Source organism: Podarcis muralis, chromosome 3, assembly GCF_964188315.1.
Source record: "Podarcis muralis chromosome 3, rPodMur119.hap1.1, whole genome shotgun sequence".
Taxonomy (NCBI): Eukaryota; Metazoa; Chordata; class Lepidosauria; order Squamata; family Lacertidae; genus Podarcis; species Podarcis muralis.
The window spans coordinates 2,905,462-2,923,801 of record NC_135657.1 but is presented as its reverse complement, the minus strand read 5'-3'; the positions used below and the strand labels follow the sequence as shown (position 1 = coordinate 2,923,801).

Genomic DNA, 18,340 nt, shown 5'->3' with positions numbered 1-18,340 from the left:
CAAAGCGAGGTCTCTCCCGTCATGCCCTGCCTGTTTGCAGCTCGAATGAGCTCATCCTATATTATACAGGGCTGTTGTTTCCTCCGCACTCCCTTATTCATTAAGCTCCGGAGGAGCATCCGTGGCGGAACCACTGCAAAGACGGGCAGCGTCCTCGCTCTCTGTTTCTCTCCCTTGCCTCTCTCACATCAGCACCACTTGTTCTAGCAGAGGGCAGTCCTCTCAGTGAAGGCATCTTCTGTTTGAAGAAGGGAGGCGTGGGGTGAAAGTTGCCCATCAGCAATTAACACATGATGGACAGCAGACTGAGGAAGAACAAAGCTCACCTGGTCACAGTCTTCCCCTTTCTGTCTGAAATCTGCTCCTTGTTTCTGAATTTGCACCTCTTGGCACCAATGAATCTATTTCTCCTTCTGTCCCCTTTCTGTGTAGGTGGCCACCCAACCCCACCCACACCTCCAAGCTGGCCTTTTCCTAAAGGAGATTTTCATACTCATCATCTGTTTAGAGCCAAGGATAAGCCCCCGCAGCTGTTGACAAAGCCGCTTGCGAAGTCATGACAAAGGAAGGGGTAGCCTGTCAGCCACAATTAGCGCTCCTGGAATGAGAGGGGTGGGTGCTGAGCATCATGGAAAGGAAGAAGCCATCTGAGTGTCTTGTATGGTGGTGGGGATGAATCCTAGAACTGTAGAGGTGGAAGGGATCCCCAAGGCTCATCTAGTCCAACTCCTGCAAATCAGGGATCACTACTGACAGGTGGCCATCCATCCTCTCTTTAAAAGCCTTCAAAGGAGAGTCCACACCTTCTGAGGGAATCGGTTCCACTGTCAAACACCTCTTGCCATCAAGCTTTGCTTGTGGGAAGCTTTGCCAGAGGAACTCGTAGGACAAGGTGGGATGGCATGATTTCTTTTGAACATGTACAGAGCCCCATTCCTCACCACCAGCCAGCTTCTAGACACCTGGAGGAGCTTAAGAGCAGGGCTTTATGCATCCGAGGTGGCTAAGGAACCCTCAAAAAGGGTTTTCTTGTGTGAGTTTCTTGTGGCTGAATAGCTGCTCTCTCTGGGCAAAGGTCAAAGGGGGCAGGGCTTCTGTTGAGGTAGGTGATTAGCTGTGGGAGGAGCTTATCAGAGTTTTAGGGCAGCAGCTGAAGAAGGAACAAAAAGGGTTTTCTTGTGTGAGTTTCTTGTGGCTGATTAGCTGCTCTCTCTGTGCAAAGGTCAGAGGGGGCAGGGCTTCTGTTGAGGTAGGTGATTAGCTGTGGGAGGAGCTTATCAGAGTTTTAGGGCAGCAGCTGAAGAAGGAACAAAAAGGGTTTTCTTGTGTGAGTTTCTTGTGGCTGAATAGCTGCTCTCTCTGGGCAAAGGTCAAAGGGGGCAGGGCTTCTGTTGAGGTAGGTGATTAGCTGTGGGAGGAGCTTATTAGAGTTTTAGGGCAGCGGCGCGCGCCTAGCGGCGCGCGCAGTTTGATCCATATTTTAGATTTAGGGGAGCTAGTCTCAAACATTTGTTGGGGGAGACCTAGGTTTTTTTGGGGGGATTTATTTGTCCTGTCTCCACACTTTTTATGATAGAGGACCACTGTAGTCACCCCCAACGACACGTTCTCAAGATGGAGGGTGAGGGAACAGCTGCAGTCGCCTGTGGTTCCTGCGCAATGTTTGCCATCTTGCCAAAGGTTGCAGGCAGCTTTACCTGCAGCAATTGCATGTTGATTGCCCTCTTAAAAGACAAAGTCCAGCAACTGGAGGAACGTGTAGCTACGCTCCAAAGAATTAGAGAGCTGGAACTCTTCTTGGAAGCAACAGAGCACACCGTCTCCACCAAGGAAGAGACAGGGGAGTCCCCTGAGAAGGTGGCTAGTTCACCAACACAGGAGCCAGATATATGGAGAAACGTGACTCAAAGAAGTAGGAGGCCCAGGGTTCGCTCTGATTGTTTAGAAATACGCAATCGCTTTGAGGTCCTTTCCCCTAGCATGGAAGACGAAGAGCAGACTCCATTTGAGGATCTCTCCCTCATTACAGTCGATCAGGTATATGAAGACGAGGAGCAAAGGCAGTCCTCTGGGAATGTCCAGGCGACCTTGGAACCGACAGCTCACAGAAGAACCCCGACCAGACCTAAGAGGAGGCGTGTAGTGGTGATAGGGGATTCCCTACTGAGGGGAACAGAAGCAGTGATCTGTGGGCCTGACAAGATGTCTCGGGAAGTGTGCTGTCTCCCCGGGGCTAAGATCCAAGATGTAACTGAACGACTGCAAGGAATCATAAAACCCACTGACAAATACCCCTTCCTCTTGGTTCATGTGGGAACCAATGACACTGCAAGCAATAGCCTCCAGAAGATCAAAAGAGATTACGAGGCTCTGGGCAGGAAATTGAAGCACTTAAATGCACAAATTGTCATCTCATCTGTCCTCCCAGTTGAACGACGTGGCCCAGGGAGAGAGGGAAAAATAGTGGAAGTGAACAACTGGCTTCGCAAATGGTGCAAACAGGAACGGTTTGGATTCTTAGATCACGGAATGCAGTTTCTTGAAGATGGACTTCTGGCAAGCGATGGGCTGCACCTCACAACGGTTGGGAGGAATGTTTTTGCAAAAAATCTCAGAAACCTCATCAGGAGGGCTTTAAACTGACTAATGTGGGGGAGGGAGACAGTGCTCCTGAAGGTAGGAGTCTATCAATTGATGAAGATGATCATCCAAATGTCATAGACCAAATGGAGCAAAGAGCATGCAGACCTAGTGGTGGGAGGAAAAAATCCTTAAATAAGAGACACGGGGGAATGATTAATGGACTTCAATGTCTGTACACTAATGCGCAAAGCATGGGAAATAAACAAGATGAGCTTGAGCTCCTGGTACAGCAAACTAAATATGACATAATAGGAATCACTGAAACCTGGTGGGATAAATCCCACGATTGGAATGTAATAATGGAGGGATACAATCTATTTCAAAGAAACAGACCAGACAAGAAAGGAGGAGGAGTGGCGTTATATGTCAGGGATGTGTATACCTGTGAAGAGATCCAAGATTTAGAACCTCAAAGCCAAAGTGAGAGCATTTGGGTGAAAATTAAGGGAGAGAAGAATAACAGTGACCTCATTGTGGGAGTTTACTATAGATCCCCAAGCCAAACGGAGGACATAGATGATGCCTTCCTGGAACAGATGGCCAAGCATGCAAAAGGAAGGGAGATAGTAGTAATGGGGGACTTCAATTACCCGGATATTTGTTGGATGTCAAACTCAGCCAAGAGCATAAGGTCAAACAGATTCCTCACTGCCCTTGCAGACAACTTCATTGTCCAGAAAGTGGGAGAAGCAACAAGAGGAACAGCCATTTTAGATCTGGTCCTAACCAATGTTGATGACCTGGTTAGTGGGGTAGAAGTGGAAGGATCATTAGGCGCGAGTGATCATGCTCTTCTGAAGTTTACTATACAGCGGAAAGGAGCAGCCAAGCATACTAGGACTCAATTTCTCGACTTTAAGAAAGCCGACTTCATAAAGCTTAGGGAAGTGCTGGGTGAGATCCCATGGACAGTAATACTAAAAGGAAAGGGAGTTCAAGATGGCTGGGAGTTTGTTAAGAGGGAGATAGTAAAAGCACAACTTCAGGCAATACCAATGAGACGGAAACATGGAAGGTGCCTAAAGAAGCCAGGGTGGCTATCTAAAGAACTTTTAACTGAGTTAAGATTAAAAAAGGATGTGTACAAAAAATGGAAAAGGGGGGAAACCACCAAAGAGGAATTCAAACAAATAGCCAGCACGTGTAGACACAAAGTCAGAAAAGCTAAAGCACAAAATGAACTCAGGCTTGCTAGAGAGGTTAAAAGCAACAAAAAAGGCTTTTATGGGTATGTTCGTAGCAAAAGGAAGAACAAAGAAACCGTGGGGTCACTCAGAGGAGAAGATGGTGAAATGCAAACAGGGGACACAGAAAGGGCTGAACTCCTCAATGCTTTCTTTGCCTCAGTCTTCTCCGATAAAGAAAACAATGCCCGACCTGAAGAATTTGGAGCAAATGATTCAGCAGAGGAAACACAACCCAGAATAACTAAGGAGATAGTACAAGAATACTTGGCTAGTCTAGATGTATTCAAGTCTCCAGGGCCAGATGAACTGCATCCAAGAGTATTAAAAGAACTGGCAGATGTGATTTCAGAACCACTGGCAATCATCTTTGAGAATTCCTGGAGAACAGGCGAAGTCCCGGCAGACTGGAGGAGGGCAAATGTTGTCCCTATTTTCAAAAAGGGGAAAAGAGAGGACCCAAATAATTACCGCCCAGTCAGTCTGACATCGATACCAGGGAAGATTCTGGAGCAGATCATTAAGCAAACAGTCTGTGAGCACCTAGAAAGGAATGCTGTGATCACCAATAGTCAGCATGGATTTCTGAAAAATAAGTCATGTCAGACTAACCTGATCTCGTTTTTTGACAGAATTACAAGCCTGGTAGATGAAGGGAACACAGTGGATGTAGTCTACCTTGATTTCAGCAAGGCATTTGACAAGGTGCCCCATGATATTCTTGTAAAGAAGCTGGTAAAATGCGGTCTTGACTATGCTACCACTCAGTGGATTTGTAACTGGCTGACTGACCGAACCCAAAGGGTGCTCATCAATGGTTCCTCTTCATCCTGGAGAAGAGTGACTAGTGGGGTGCCACAGGGTTCTGTCTTGGGCCCGGTCTTATTCAACATCTTTATCAACGACTTGGATGATGGACTCAAGGGCATCCTGATCAAATTTGCAGATGACACCAAACTGGGAGGGGTGACTAACACCCCAGAGGACAGGATCACACTTCAAAACGACCTTGACAGATTAGAGAACTGGGCCAAAACAAACAAGATGAATTTTAACAGGGAGAAATGTAAAGTATTGCACTTGGGCAAAAAAAATGAGAGGCACAAATACAAGATGGGGGACACCTGGCTTGAGAGCAGTACATGTGAAAAGGATCTAGGAGTCTTGGTTGACCACAAACTTGACATGAGCCAACAATGTGACGCGGCAGCTAAAAAAGCCAATGCAATTCTGGGCCTCATCAATAGGAGTATAGCATCTAGATCAAGGGAAGTAATAGTGCCACTGTATTCTGCTCTGGTCAGACCTCACCTGGAGTACTGTGTCCAGTTCTGGGCACCACAGTTCAAGAAGGACACTGACAAACTCGAACGTGTCCAGAGGAGGGCAACCAAAATGGTCAAAGGCCTGGAAACGATGCCTTATGAGGAACGGCTAAGGGAGCTGGGCATGTTTAGCCTGGAGAAGAGGAGGTTACGGGGTGATATGATAGCCATGTACAAATATATAAAAGGATGTCACATAGAGGAGGGAGAAAGGCTGTTTTCTGCTGCTCCAGAGAAGCGGACACGGAGCAATGGATCCAAACTACAAGAAAGAAGATTCCACCTAAACATTAGGAAGAACTTCCTGACAGTAAGAGCTGTTCGACAGTGGAATTTGCTGCCAAGGAGTGTGGTGGAGTCTCCTTCTTTGGAGGTCTTTAAGCAGAGGCTTGACAACCATATGTCAGGAGTGCTCTGATGGTGTTTCCTGCTTGGCAGGGGGTTGGACTCGATGGCCCCTGTGGTCTCTTCCAACTCTATGATTCTATGATTCTATGATTCTATGATTCTATGATTCTAAGGAAGAGAATTAAAAATATATTTAGAATGAAAACAAGCTAGGGCTCACCAGAACCTTGTCCTCAATATCTGCTTTCCATGCCACGTGCCACGATGCAACCCTGGAAGGATAGAATGAAGCAACAGTAAAGAAAACAGTGGTCTTGAGCATGTTCTTACCCCTCAATCCTGTGATAGCTGCACCACTATGTGCTGTAGTCAAGTGTCACAATTGATCAGGTGGGGGGGAAAGCACCCCTCCCTGCTGCTAATGCCCCCCATTTCAGCCCACTGCCACTGTCACAGCAAAAGGGGTGTCAACTTCCATTTGCAAAGATGGCTTCTAGTCCCATTTTCAGGAGGACACTGTGCTCTGTGCCCGACTCTGCACTTGGTGGCTTTCCCTCACTTGCACTATGCAGGATCAGGCCAATGGTCCTTCTAGTCCAACCTCCTGTTCTCACAGTGGCCAACCAGATGCCCCTTCTGGGAGCCCCGCAAGCAGGATTTGAGCGCAGGACCTCTCTCTCATCCTGCTCTTTCCAGCAACTGGTATTCAGAAGCATTGAAGGAGGCAGAGCCTAGCCAGCATGGCTAGTAGCCAACAATAGCTGGCTGGAAGGCCCAGCCCCTTTTCACGTGTGGCGGAAATGATGGTTTTTGGGCATGTGTGATGCTAATGCAATGGAGGAAGAGGGCAAATGTAACACAGGTTATGGCCGATGTGCCTTTGAGCACAAAACCGGATCTGAGCATCACTTGTGAACAGACTGAGACTCCCCCCTCATTGTAGGCTGGGAAGGTCTCTCCACAGCTGCAGCCTGCTGAGTCTTATATAATCAGTGAGTGGGAAGAACTTTGACAGAAGCTGTGTCAGATGGGAAGGCAATGGAGACTTAGCAGCCTGATTTTGCTCTGAAGCCTGTTGCCAGAGCATCTACAGCTATATATGGATTTTGTCCAGCTGGGATGTAGGTTTGGAGGTCACGCAAATGCCCCAGACACATCGTGCCTGCTGCGGGAGTCTCCAGCACAAAGCCTAGCCCGGCTGTAGTTTGCTGGAATAGGGACAAGCAAGCGTGGCACCTTCAAGACATATGTGACTACAACTCCCAGCATCCTCTACCATGGGCTGTGCTGGCTGGGGCTGATGGGAGTTGTGGCCCAGCCACTTCCATAGGGCACCACATTGGCTACCCCTACGTCAGAGACATCACCTTGCTAACAAAGGTCTGTATAGTGAAAGCTATGGTTTTCCCACTAGTGATGTATGGAAGTGAGAGCTGGACCATAAAGAAGGCTGATCACCGAAGAATTGATGCTTTTGAATTCTGGTGCTGGAGGAGACTCTTGAGAGTCCCATGGACTGCAAGAAGATCAAACCTCTCCGTTCTGAAGGAAATCAGCCCTGAGTGCTCACTGGAAGGCCAGATCCTGAAGCTGAGGCTCCAAGACTTTGGCCACCTCGTGAGAAGAGAAGACTCCCTGGAAAAGACCCTGATGTTGGGAAAGATGGAGGGCACAAGGAGAAGGGGATGACAGAGGACAAGATGGTGGGACAGTGTTCTCGAAGCTACCAGCATGAGTTTGACCAAAGTGTGGGAGGCAGTGGAAGACAGGAGTGCCTGGCGTGCTCTGGTCCAGGGGGTCACAAAGAGTTGGACGCGACTGAACAACAACAACAATGTCAGACTACATGGCACACTAAAAGTCAGACCGCTTCATGACCCCAGGCTGGCTGACCACAAAAAAGTAATAATGAAACCTCATGATTTCTCTTTGATATCTCATCCCCCACTCCCTGTCCCATGACATTTTGGCTAGATGCTTTGCTCTGCTCGCCTTTCTAGACACTAGTGTAGGGCCCAGAGATCCATGATAACTTTTTAAAGGACAATTCCTTCTATCTCTTCTCCGCAGAGCAGCTGCTTCCCCACCCTGTGTATGGTACCGAATGGCTCCCATTGTCTAGACTCTGTTTCCCCTCCCTAGCTGTGAGGGCCGTGTTAACTGGGGTCATCGGAGACCTGGTGCCATTTGCTTCCAAGCGCTGATTCACACTGTCAGGTGGCCTCTTGTGTCTGTGTTGGTTAGAGTGCCCTTCTCATTGCAGGGGGTTGGACTGGATGGCCCTTTAGGTCCCTTCCAGCTCTACAACTCTATGATTCTAACTCCAGAAAGCTATCTTTGACAAATGGAGCAGAGATACCTGCATTGGCTACAATAACCCACATGTTCTTATAGTTACACAGCCTCTGAACATAGACCAAGTGCTCGTTAGGCCATTCTGCCTATCCCTGTATCTTTTCCAAGGGAGGAGAAAATCATTTGGGGATATTAAACTTCTGAAGAACAGCGATATTATTACTTACTCCAGTGGTGGTGCGAAGGTTGAACCAAAAATGCATGGAGTTAGTAATTGTCTTGCTGTCTGGCTTCATTCTTGCAAACAAGACCTGATCAACAAAATCAACACTTCACAATTGTAGTGGGGAAGGCAGTTGTTTGAACCAGCCCTTACATAGAAGGGTCTCTGGAAAACAAGTGAAGAAGTTTATTGAGGAGTGGTAGGCTCTTAACTGGGATTGAACAGAGAGACGCAGTAATAGCCTGCTGGATCAGGGTGGACATTTCACTGCCTGACAGAGCTCTTCACCTCTCCTCACACTTTCAGAAACAGAAATAAGGGGGTTAAATATTCAAATGCCATTAATTTGTACCAATCACCTTTTGCATTGTTGCAGAACCCAGCCTAGAATCTGATTTATTTGGTGCAATTTTTTTAAAAAATAATAATATCTATATTATGGTAACTTTGAAATAGCCCTGCCAAAGCAAGACACAGTGGTACCTTGGGTTACGTACGCTTCAGGTTACATATGCTTCAGGTTACAGACTCCGCTAACCCAGAAATAGTGCTTCAGGTTAAGAACTTTGCTTCATGATGTGAACAGAAATCGTGCTCTGGTGGCATGGTGGCAGCAGGAGGCCCCATTAGCTAAAGTGGTGCTTCAGGTTAAGAACAGTTTCAGGTTAAGAACGGACCTCCTGAACGAATTAAGTTCTTAACCTGAGGTACCACTGTACCAGCATTGGTTCCCCCTTTCTTCAGCATACAAACTGTAGCATCTTGACATTATGTTTCCCCCTTTTTCCTGGAAAAGTTGAAAGTACAACCCGGTAACTAAATTCACCCTTGTTCATTTGCTTTCTTTCATGTCTCTACAGATTGCAAGCAGGACACGATCTTTGCCTACTCGGATACGTGCTCAGACAGCAGGAGGCACATAACACCAGGCACCATGACGCTGGCAGGTATGGAAACGCGAGTGTTCTTGCTGCTTGGTCGATAAGCAGGTCCATGGAGAAGATAAGAAGACCCTTGTCTTGGATCAGTCCAAAAGGCCAGCATCTTCCTTCCCAAATTGCGCAACCAATGGTCAAATGCTTCCACCAAGCCCATGACTAAAACATGGGACAATAGCACCCCTGCTGCTCTTTGCCCCTTGGGACGGGTGGGTCAGAAGGCAGGGAGACCATCAGAAGGTGCCACCAGAGCTAATGACAGGCAGAGCTGGCTTGTCCTAGTTTTGTCCCCATCTAGGGACAGCCACCCTGCTACTGCCCCCACCCATGCCTCCCTTACCGGGGTTGTGCTGTAGCAACCATGAAATGGAAATGGTTTTTGGAGAGATCTCACAGAGGCATAAAGGTAAAGGTAAAGGGACCCCTGACCATTAGGTCCAGTCGTGACCGACTATGGGGTTGTGGCGCTCATCTTGCTTTATTGGCTGAGGGAGCCAGTGTACAACTTCCCGGTCATGTGGCCAGCATGACTATGCCACTTCTGGCAAACCAGAGCAGCACATGGAAACGCCGTTTACCTTCCCACTGGAGCGGTACCTATTTATCTACTTGCACTTTGATGTGCTTTCAAACTGCTAGGTTGGCAGGAGCAGGGACCGAGCAACGGGAGCTCACCCCGTCGCGGGGATTCAAACTGCTGACCTTCTGATCAGCAAGTCCTAGGCTCTGTGGTTTAACCCACAGCGCCACCCACGTCCCAACAGAGACATAGCTGTCAACTTTTCCCTTTTCTTGCGAGGAATCCTATTCGGAATAAGGGAATTTCCCTTAAAAAAAGGGGAAACGTTGACAGCTATGCACGGAGAGTATGAGATAATCCAATATTTTGGTAAGATCTTGCAGAATGTGTGAGATTTCAGCAAGATCTCACAAGATCTCATCTGAAAGCACCACCACCTCTCTGCCAACGGAGGGGTGTCAACTTCCAATGGGCAGGGGCACTGCCTCATGGCTTTCTGCCACCTGAGGCAGCTGCCTCAGGGCTTTCTGCCACCTGAGGCAGCTGCCTCAGTCCACCTTATGGGTGTGCCGGCCCTGTCCCCATCCTCCTCCCTGCTGAGTTTACAAGGGAAGCAGCGAGATAAGGAGGAGGAGGAAGAGGCCAGGCAGTTGTATGGATGGGAGCCTGTTTAGTGAAGGACTTTGACCTTTCCTGAAAAAGTGTTTTTCCCCTCCCTGCAGCCTACAAAGAAAAAATGAAGGAGCTCCCTTTAGTGTCTCTCTTCTGTTCCTGCTTCCTCTCAGACCCTTTAAACAAACCATCTTATAAATACGAAGGTAAGTGAGGTAACCGACCCATTAACTCCCAGACGCGTGTGGGTTTGGGCCTGCTGCCCTATGTGTCCCATTTGCTCAGCTCTTTCTGCCCCTGATCTTTTCCACAAATGGTGGATGGCACCACTCCCTCCTGCCTCCCCTTCCCACGGGCTCTGAGAAGGCTGGAAGGTAATATATTATATATGATGATATATTATGAATCTAAGACATGCATTATGCATTCCTATTCTCTAGACAATGCCAGCAGACATGCCCAGACCCTGCGAGTAACAAAGGAGAGGCTCCACTTCTTTTCTTTTATAAAAATTATGTTTTTATAAAACGGAGTTTGTGAAAAATTGAATTGTTTTGACATTTACATGTCACTTAGGCTTAAGCTGCTCTGTAGTTGAGATGGTCCCAAGTGATCAAAGCAGCCAGGCATCCACTACCAACCCTGGTCTTGTTAGGAATGTAATCTAGGTTAGTGGTTCAGGTCTGACAACAGCTGGGTGCTCCTTGCGCCTGCTCCTGGCAAGGAGAGAAACTGTGGGAATGTTCAGGGATGCAGGAGAGGATATATTGTCTGATTATATCCTTTTCCAACCTGTGTTAACAAGTTCCACAATTTAGCAGAGTACCATTCCCCTTTTTAAACTTGCAGCGGATGCGTTTGCTCAGGCTCGCTAAAGCCTCTATAATAACTGCTCTGGTATTTTCCCCTCATTCCCTCATAAAAGATAAGACACGACACAGTCTTCTACAAAAGGATAAAAAGGTTTACTCACATATCATTCTGTTCACAATAGGATCCCAGAAGGCAGACTTAGCTTAGAAAAGTAACATACACCTGGAAACTATCTCATAAGGAGACAGTTCCTTTGTCCTCTCTTGGCTGGAAGATGCCAAGAGGGCATCTTTGGCTAAGCAGATGTTGCTTCTTTGATGCATGTAGTCAAAGAGAGGGAGATGGCTGCCCTGCCCTGTGCTTTTGTCATTACCTGCACAGGTGAGGCCACGTCCACCTCCAGTCACATGCAGAGGAAGTCTGTCCCAGCCCAGAAGGAAACAGGAAGTTTACCCGCTGGCTGGACAAACATTCCTCCCCATGTGTAAACATGTTCATTCTAGGAATGTTGTACTTGACTGCTCTTGTGTTTCACATCCCACAGAAACGTCATGGTCCATTCCCTCTCCAAACACCTATTTCATTTTTATTTAGCGACCCCAGAGAAAGAAGCAGCTGGAGCATAGCCTTTTCCTGTAGTGAACTGCCCTGGGATCTTCAGGTGAAGGGCGGAATATAAATAATAAGAATAGGCTCCCCAGATGCTGAGGAGAGGCTCTTTCTTTGTTCTTGTGGGGTTCATGCCTTCTACTCTGAAGTCTGGAAGCCTTTCCCAAACTTGCTTGTTTGGTGAAGATCTCCTCCATGTCTGTGAAGTTGTTGAGGGTTCTTGGAATATGATCCATAGCGCACAATCTATTATCACAGGACAGAACTCATGTTGGTAGCAGCCTGGTTGCAGGGGCAGACTTTGTTCTTTCATATTTCAGTGGCGCTCTGTGTAAGCCCAAAATTTGGCACCCCTTGCTTCTCAACATCTGTTCTGCTCAATTCACTATGTCATAGTTGTGATGCCCTGCAGCGCACCCTTGGCTCAGCTCCCAGTGCAGGGCAACCGGTCACACTGCCCTAAATCCTCCTCTGCTGATTGGAATCAGGTCCAGTGTGGGGACTGGATTATATCACCAGATGTCTGGTGGGTGCTTAGCAACCAGGGAAGCTCCCAAATTCAGTTCTCAGTGACATATCCAGGGGAGGCTTTCTGTCTGGAACACTGGAGAGCTGCTGCCAGTCAGTGCTAAGCTCAATGGACCAGTTGTCTGACTCTGAATAAGACCCCTTCCTGTGCTTTCTCTAGCTGGATGCCCTGAGATATCCCCAGCATCATTTCCTCCATTAACACATTTGCTCTTTAGCATGATTACATCCCAGCCTCTCCCTCCCTCTTCTCTTCCAGTAGACACCGTAGACCTCACTTGGTGCGTCATTTCTGACATGGAGGTCATCGAGCTCAACAAGCGCACCTCCGGCCAGTCCTTTGAGGTCATCCTGAAGCCACCCTCCTTTGAAGGGATCCCAGAATTCAATGCCTCTCTGCCCCGGCGGCGAGACCCCTCCCTGGAAGAGATCCAGAAGAAGCTGGAAGCGGCTGAGGAGAGACGCAAGGTGAGACCCTTCCTCAGCACCCAGTTGGCAAACATGGCAGGCCTTTCAGGGGGCGGGACATGGTTTGGTCATACAGGGGACTGGGTAGGGAACTTGCCTTCTCTCCCCCATGTGCCAGGAGAAGGGCAACTGGAGTGGTTCAAATGTCACATCAGGTCAGTTGCATCCTTCCAGCATTTTCATTGGTGAACAGTTTATGAGTCTGCTCTCAACATCTGCAAGCAGACCCATTAAGCTGGTTCATGACTAACCACCTTCTCCTTTTCCATTACCTCTCTGGGTCAAGGCTACGGGCCTTTATTAAAAAGCACAAATGAAAATTCAGGGAAGAATCTTGAGCCCCCTAGAACCCCACTGCTTTTGTGGCTCTAGCTTCACTCCTAAGAGAAACAAGCAGCTGCACCTGATCAATCAAACATGATGCAACGCAGGAAATGTTATAAGTTGCTGGAGTTTATTTCTCAAGGGTAGGTACAGACACGGCCATCAAGTGTATTCACGGCCTTCTGCAGGCACATTCCTTTGGTCAGTGTATGCACACTGCCATCTTCATAGAATCTCAGCTAAATCATATATGATAGATGGGCATCCAACCTCTGCTGTAAGACCTCCTATGAAGGAGACTCCACCACCTTCATAGTCATACTGTTCTTTTGGTTTTGTAATGTAGTCATAAAGTTTCTGCCTTGGTGCAAGGGAAGGGAGCCTCTGGGCCTACACAGAGTGCAATGTAACTAAGGGAGCCTATGCTAACAAACCTCTGGTAAATAACTCACAAAGGGGGATTTAAAAGCAGTGTGGTGGCCATTGAAAGGGGAGGGAACAAAGAGACAAATGTTTGTTAGCTACAGAGGACATGCCCTCTCTGTGCCCAATTTTTATTATTATTATTATTATTATTATTATTATTATTATTATTATTATTATACCCTGCCCTTCTGGCTGGGTTTCCACAGCCACTCTGGGTGCCTTACAGTACATATAAAAACATACAGTGGTACCTTGGGTTACATACACTTCAGGTTACTTACGCTTCAGGTTACCACTGTAACACTGGTCCTGAAAGACCTACATTTGCTCCCAGTACATTTCCGAGCACAATTCAAAGTGTTGGTGCTGACCTTTAAAGCCCTAAACGGCCTCGGTCCTGTATAACTGAAGGAACATCTCCACCCCCATCGTTCAGCACGGACATTGAGGTCCAGCACCGAGGGCCTTTTGGCGGTTCCCTCCCTGCAAGAAGTGAGGTTACAGAGAACCAGGCAGAGGGCCTTCTCGGTGGTGGCACCTGCCCACCCTATGGGACGCCCTCCCATCAGATGTCAAGGAGATAAAGAACGGCACAACTTTTAGAAGACAATTGAAGGCAGCCCTGTGTCTGGAAGTTTTAAATGTTTGACATTTAGTACAGTGGTACCTCGGGTTAAGTACTTAATTTGTTTCGGAGGTCCATTCTTAACCTGAAACTGTTCTTAATCTGAGGCACCACTTTACCTAATGGGGCCTCCCGCTGCTGCCACGCCACCAGAGCACAATTTCTGTTCTCATCCTGAAGCAAAGTTCTTAACCCGAGGTACTATTTCTGGGTTAGCGGAGTCTGTAACTTGAAGCGTATGTAACCTGAAGTGTATGTAACCCGAGGTACCACTGTATATGGTCTCAGCAACCACTCCCTGTCACTAGTCTAGCTGCCGCATTCTGGATTAGTTGTAGTTTCCGGGTCACCTTCAAAGGGAGCCCCATGTAAAGTGCATTGCAGTAGCCCAAGCGGGAGATAACTAGAGCATGCACCACTCTGGCGAGGCAGTCTGGGGGCAGGGAGAGTCTCAGCCTTGCTCATGCTGCCTGCATAGCATGCAGGTAAAGACACCTGCAAAGTGCGGTATGCAAAAGTGCTTTAAGAAGCTTCCCGACTGGGGTGCTTCAAAGGAGGAGGCTGACGTCAGACCCAGAAAAATCTCAAGCAGCTCTCTAAAACGCTGCCAAAGCATTTTGAGGTCAAAAAGGCACTGTTGATGATACAAGGAAGGCTCCCGTAATGAGGAAATGTGTGTGGTTTGCCAGCCGGTGAATTATTGATCAGCCATTAGGTGGCATCTCTCTGTCTCCCTGCCTGACCTTGGCAGATACTCAAGAATGGGCCTTGCCAGCCACAACAGCCGGATGTCAGAGATGAATGAATTCCTGTCCATGGCTCAGTTTCTTTCTAGTCAGAGTAACCAGATCCAGCATTAACCCCTTTCTTGTCCCACATGTGTGGGAAGTGGTAGCTGCCCACTGCTTCCTGTCTGGAAAGAGATTCAGCAGTGCTGAGTAGCTCGCTTCCTATAATCCCACCCACAGGGCTGAACACACTTGGATGCAAATGCACTTTGATAAGCACTCAGCAATCTTACCCAGATTTTTAACCCTTTTTAACTACAGTGGTGCCTCGCAAGACGAAAAGAATCCGTTCCGCGATTCTCTTCGTCTAGCGGTTTTTTCGTCTTGCGAAGCAACCCCATTAGCGGCTAAGCAGATTAACGCTATTAGCGATTTAGCGGCTTAGCAGCTATTAAAGGCTTAGCGGCTAAGCTGTTAAAAGGCTATTAACGGCTTAGCAGCTTAGAAAAAGGGGGGGGAAGCGGGGGGGGGGGGGAAATGGCAAGACTCGCAAGACATTTTCGTCTTGCGAAGCAAGCCCATAGGGAAATTCGTCTTGCGAAGCGCCTCCAAAACGGAAAACCCTTTCGTCTAGCGGGTTTTCCGTCTTGCGAGGCATTCGTCTTGCGGGGCACCACTGTATTGATGGCTACTAGCCACATTGGCTCTGCTCTGCCTCCATAGTCAGAGGCAGCAGTGCTTCTGAATCCAAGTTGCTGAAAGCCACAGGAGGGGAGAGGGGTCTTGTGTTCAAATCCTGCTTGTGGGTTTCCCACGTGCATTTGGTCAGCCAGGTGGCTGGACTAGGTGGGTCATTGGCCTGATCCAACAGACCTTTCCTATTTGATATGGGGGAGCCACTCTGAAATGTATAGGACTCCATGCAGAGGAAAGAGATGAGTGGATTCCAAAGCCATTTCACAGGCGACAACAAAAGAGCAGGAAAGCTGTAATGCAGTTGCAGATTCTCCCTTCCGCAGCCCTCAATCAGTTTAGAAGCAAGACGCAAGCAGAATTAGAACTTTAATTCTTTTGCCCCCTGCCCCTCACATGCACAGTAAGCCCCGGGGAGAGGCTTAGAAGCATCTTTGACATGTGGGAAATTGGGAAGATCCATACTCCATATGGATCCATTCCTCCATATGAGGAACGGCTAAGGGAGCTGGGCATGTTTAGCCTGGAGAAGAGGAGGTTAAGGGGTGATATGATAGCCATGTTCAAATAGGTGTTTCCTGCTTGGCAGGGGGTTGGACTCGATGGCCCTTGTGGTCTATTCCAACTCTATGATTCTATTCTATGATGTCACATAGAGGAGGGAGAAAGGTTGTTTTCTGCTGCTCCAGAGAAGCGGACAAGGAGCAATGGATCCAAACTACAAGAAAGAAGATTCCACCTAAACATTAGGAAGAACTTCCTGACAGTAAGAGCTGTTCGACAGTGGAATTTGCTGCCAAGGAGTGTGGTGGAGTCTCCTTCTTTGGAGGTCTTTAAGCAGAGGCTTGACAACCATATGTCAGGAGTGCTCTGATGGTGTTTCCTGCTTGGCAGGGGGTTGGACTCGATGGCCCTTGTGGTCTCTTCCAACTCTATGATTCTATACTCACCTCCCAACAGTGGGAATTGTGTCAAAGGATGACTGGTCCTTGATGCCTTGTCTTGCTTTGTGAGTTTAGTACCAGGAAGCAGAGCTGCTGAAGCACCTGGCGGGCAAGCGAGAGCACGAGAGAGAGGTCATTCAGAAAGCCATCGAGGAGAACAACAACTTCATCAAGACGGCCAAGGAGAGGCTGATGCAGAAGATGGAGTCCAACAAGGAGAACCGGGAGGCACATCTAGCTGCTATGTTGGAACGCTTGCAGGAGAAGGTGAGGAGGGGCCAGCTGCAAGAAAAAGAGCTGCGGGAGGTGTGGGTTGGGCTGCGTCAGAGAGATTTGCAGGATGGAGGCAGCACTGTTTCTGAATCCCAGTTCCTGGAAACTTCAGGAGGGAAGAGGGCTCTTGAACTCGGGTCCTGCCTCCTGGTTTCCACAGGCTTCTAGTTGGCCACAGTGAGTGAACTAGGTGGGCAATCCTTGCACTAGAACGGACCTACTGGATACCACCCTGATTCAGCGGATCTCAACCTGTGGGTCCCCAGATGTTGGTGGACTACAGCTCCCATCATCCCTGAGCTCTGGCCTTGCTAGCTAGGGATGATGGGAGTTGCAGTCCAACAACATCTGGGGACCCACAGGTTGAGAACCGCTGCAATATCAGGACAATTTTAAAAATACTTACACAGTACAATTGCATCGGAATCAGAGTTTTGGTTCCAAGGGTTCTGCATCCAGCATTCCCAGAGCTTGCCCACTGAGTGGGTCTTGCCCAGTAAGCAAAGGAGAGAACCTCAGCTTTCTTCACTTGGGGAAACCCAAACAGATCTGGCACGGAAAGAGTTTTTAAGCTTTCTGCAAGGACATCTCCATACACTGGATCTAGAAGCCTAGGGGTGCTCACACAAGAGCTCGGGGGAGCTCAGATGGTGCTGTTAGATCTTGCGAGAGCATCCCAGAATGGGTGCGCTGAGCCAAACTTGCTCCCTCCAAGCAAGGCGGAGAGCTTAAATGGAGAGTGTATTAACTTATGGTCTGTGTGTGTGGTTTGGGAGCTGCACGGTCAGGGGAAAGACAATGCTGTCCAGGGTTGTAAAGACTGCGGAGAGAATTATTGGGTGCACTCTTCCCACCTTGGATCAAATCTATGCTTCCAGGTGTCATAAGAAAGCTGCAGAGATAGCGCAGAATAGTGCGCACCCCAGAAATGTTCTCTTTCAGCTTCTGCCTTCTGGGAGAAGGTACAGGGTTATAAAGATTAGGACTAGCTGCCTGAGAAACGGTTTCTATCCAAATGCGATTTTGGTTTTAAACGCAGTGTATGGGAGTATATTGTATTTAAAAATGGGGTATCAGAGTTTTTAGGGGGCTAACCAGGTTGGGATAGCTGGGATAGCAGGCTTGTTGGGTTTTGAATGTCTTATGTAGATTTTTCAATTTCGTTGTTCTGTATGGGACAATGACAATAAAGATTATCGTAAAGTAAAGGCTCTTTATGCACTGAGTAACCCAAAGCAGACCTGGTGCGAACAAACCTTTCATTCTCTCTGCCTTGCTCGCATTTAACTCGTGCAATTTCAACCCTCTTCAGCTGCTTATGCTTGAAATTGTGCAAGTTGAAAGCATGCCGGATATGACCATAATGCATCTGTCTACACCCTCCTCTGTAAATATGTTTGACCCAGTTTGGAAGCCACCTGAGCAAGTGACCATCCCCTCACCTTGGCGGTGTCTCCACAGGACAAGCACGCTGAGGAGGTCCGGAAGAACAAGGAGCTGAAAGAAGAAGCCTCGAGGTAAAGGCGCCCCACTCCCTGCCGGGGCGGGCACATGACACTTTGGACTGACAGCTCCAAAAGAAGAAGAAGAAGAAGAAGAAGATGATTGTGATGATGGCAGGCGGCTGACGTGGCAGTGGTGGTGGCAATGGCGGCAGCGGCGGCTGCCTCCAAGTGCAACGTGTTGACTAACGGATCGGGACTGTCCTCTGCTTTCGTTGTTTGTGAATGTGAAGAATTGGTTGGTGACAGCATCTTGTGTGTTTCAGGGAGGGAGGGGGAACCGCAAGGGGAAGAAAGAGCTGGGAAAGAGCTGGGTGTA

The 18,340-nt window shown here is 48.2% G+C and overlaps 1 protein-coding gene and 1 long non-coding RNA gene across 4 annotated transcripts in view; one reads left to right on the top strand and one right to left on the bottom strand.

Moving 5' to 3' along the window:
• LOC144327184 (uncharacterized) overlaps positions 1 to 11,286 on the bottom strand; it is a 24,699-nt gene extending 13,413 nt beyond the window's left edge. The window contains exons 1-2 of the long non-coding RNA XR_013392087.1: positions 11,062 to 11,286; positions 5,721 to 5,772 (exon numbers count right to left, since the gene is read on the bottom strand). This is a non-coding gene — a long non-coding RNA (uncharacterized LOC144327184). The remainder of the gene's footprint in view (positions 1 to 5,720; positions 5,773 to 11,061) is intronic.
• STMN4 (stathmin 4) overlaps positions 1 to 18,340 on the top strand; it is a 21,539-nt gene extending 3,199 nt beyond the window's left edge. The window contains exons 2-6 of one of the 3 annotated variants that reach the window (XM_028725262.2): positions 8,879 to 8,965; positions 10,199 to 10,294; positions 12,301 to 12,506; positions 16,322 to 16,513; positions 17,981 to 18,340. In XM_028725262.2, coding sequence (XP_028581095.1) covers positions 8,953 to 8,965; positions 10,199 to 10,294; positions 12,301 to 12,506; positions 16,322 to 16,513; positions 17,981 to 18,040 — 567 coding nt within the window. In that variant the 5' untranslated portion in view covers positions 8,879 to 8,952 and the 3' untranslated portion in view covers positions 18,041 to 18,340. Of the gene's footprint in view, positions 1 to 8,878; positions 8,966 to 10,198; positions 10,295 to 12,297; positions 12,507 to 16,321; positions 16,514 to 17,925 lie in introns of all 3 variants that reach the window. The other 2 variants (XM_028725261.2, XM_077925368.1) reach the window with 2 other exon arrangements.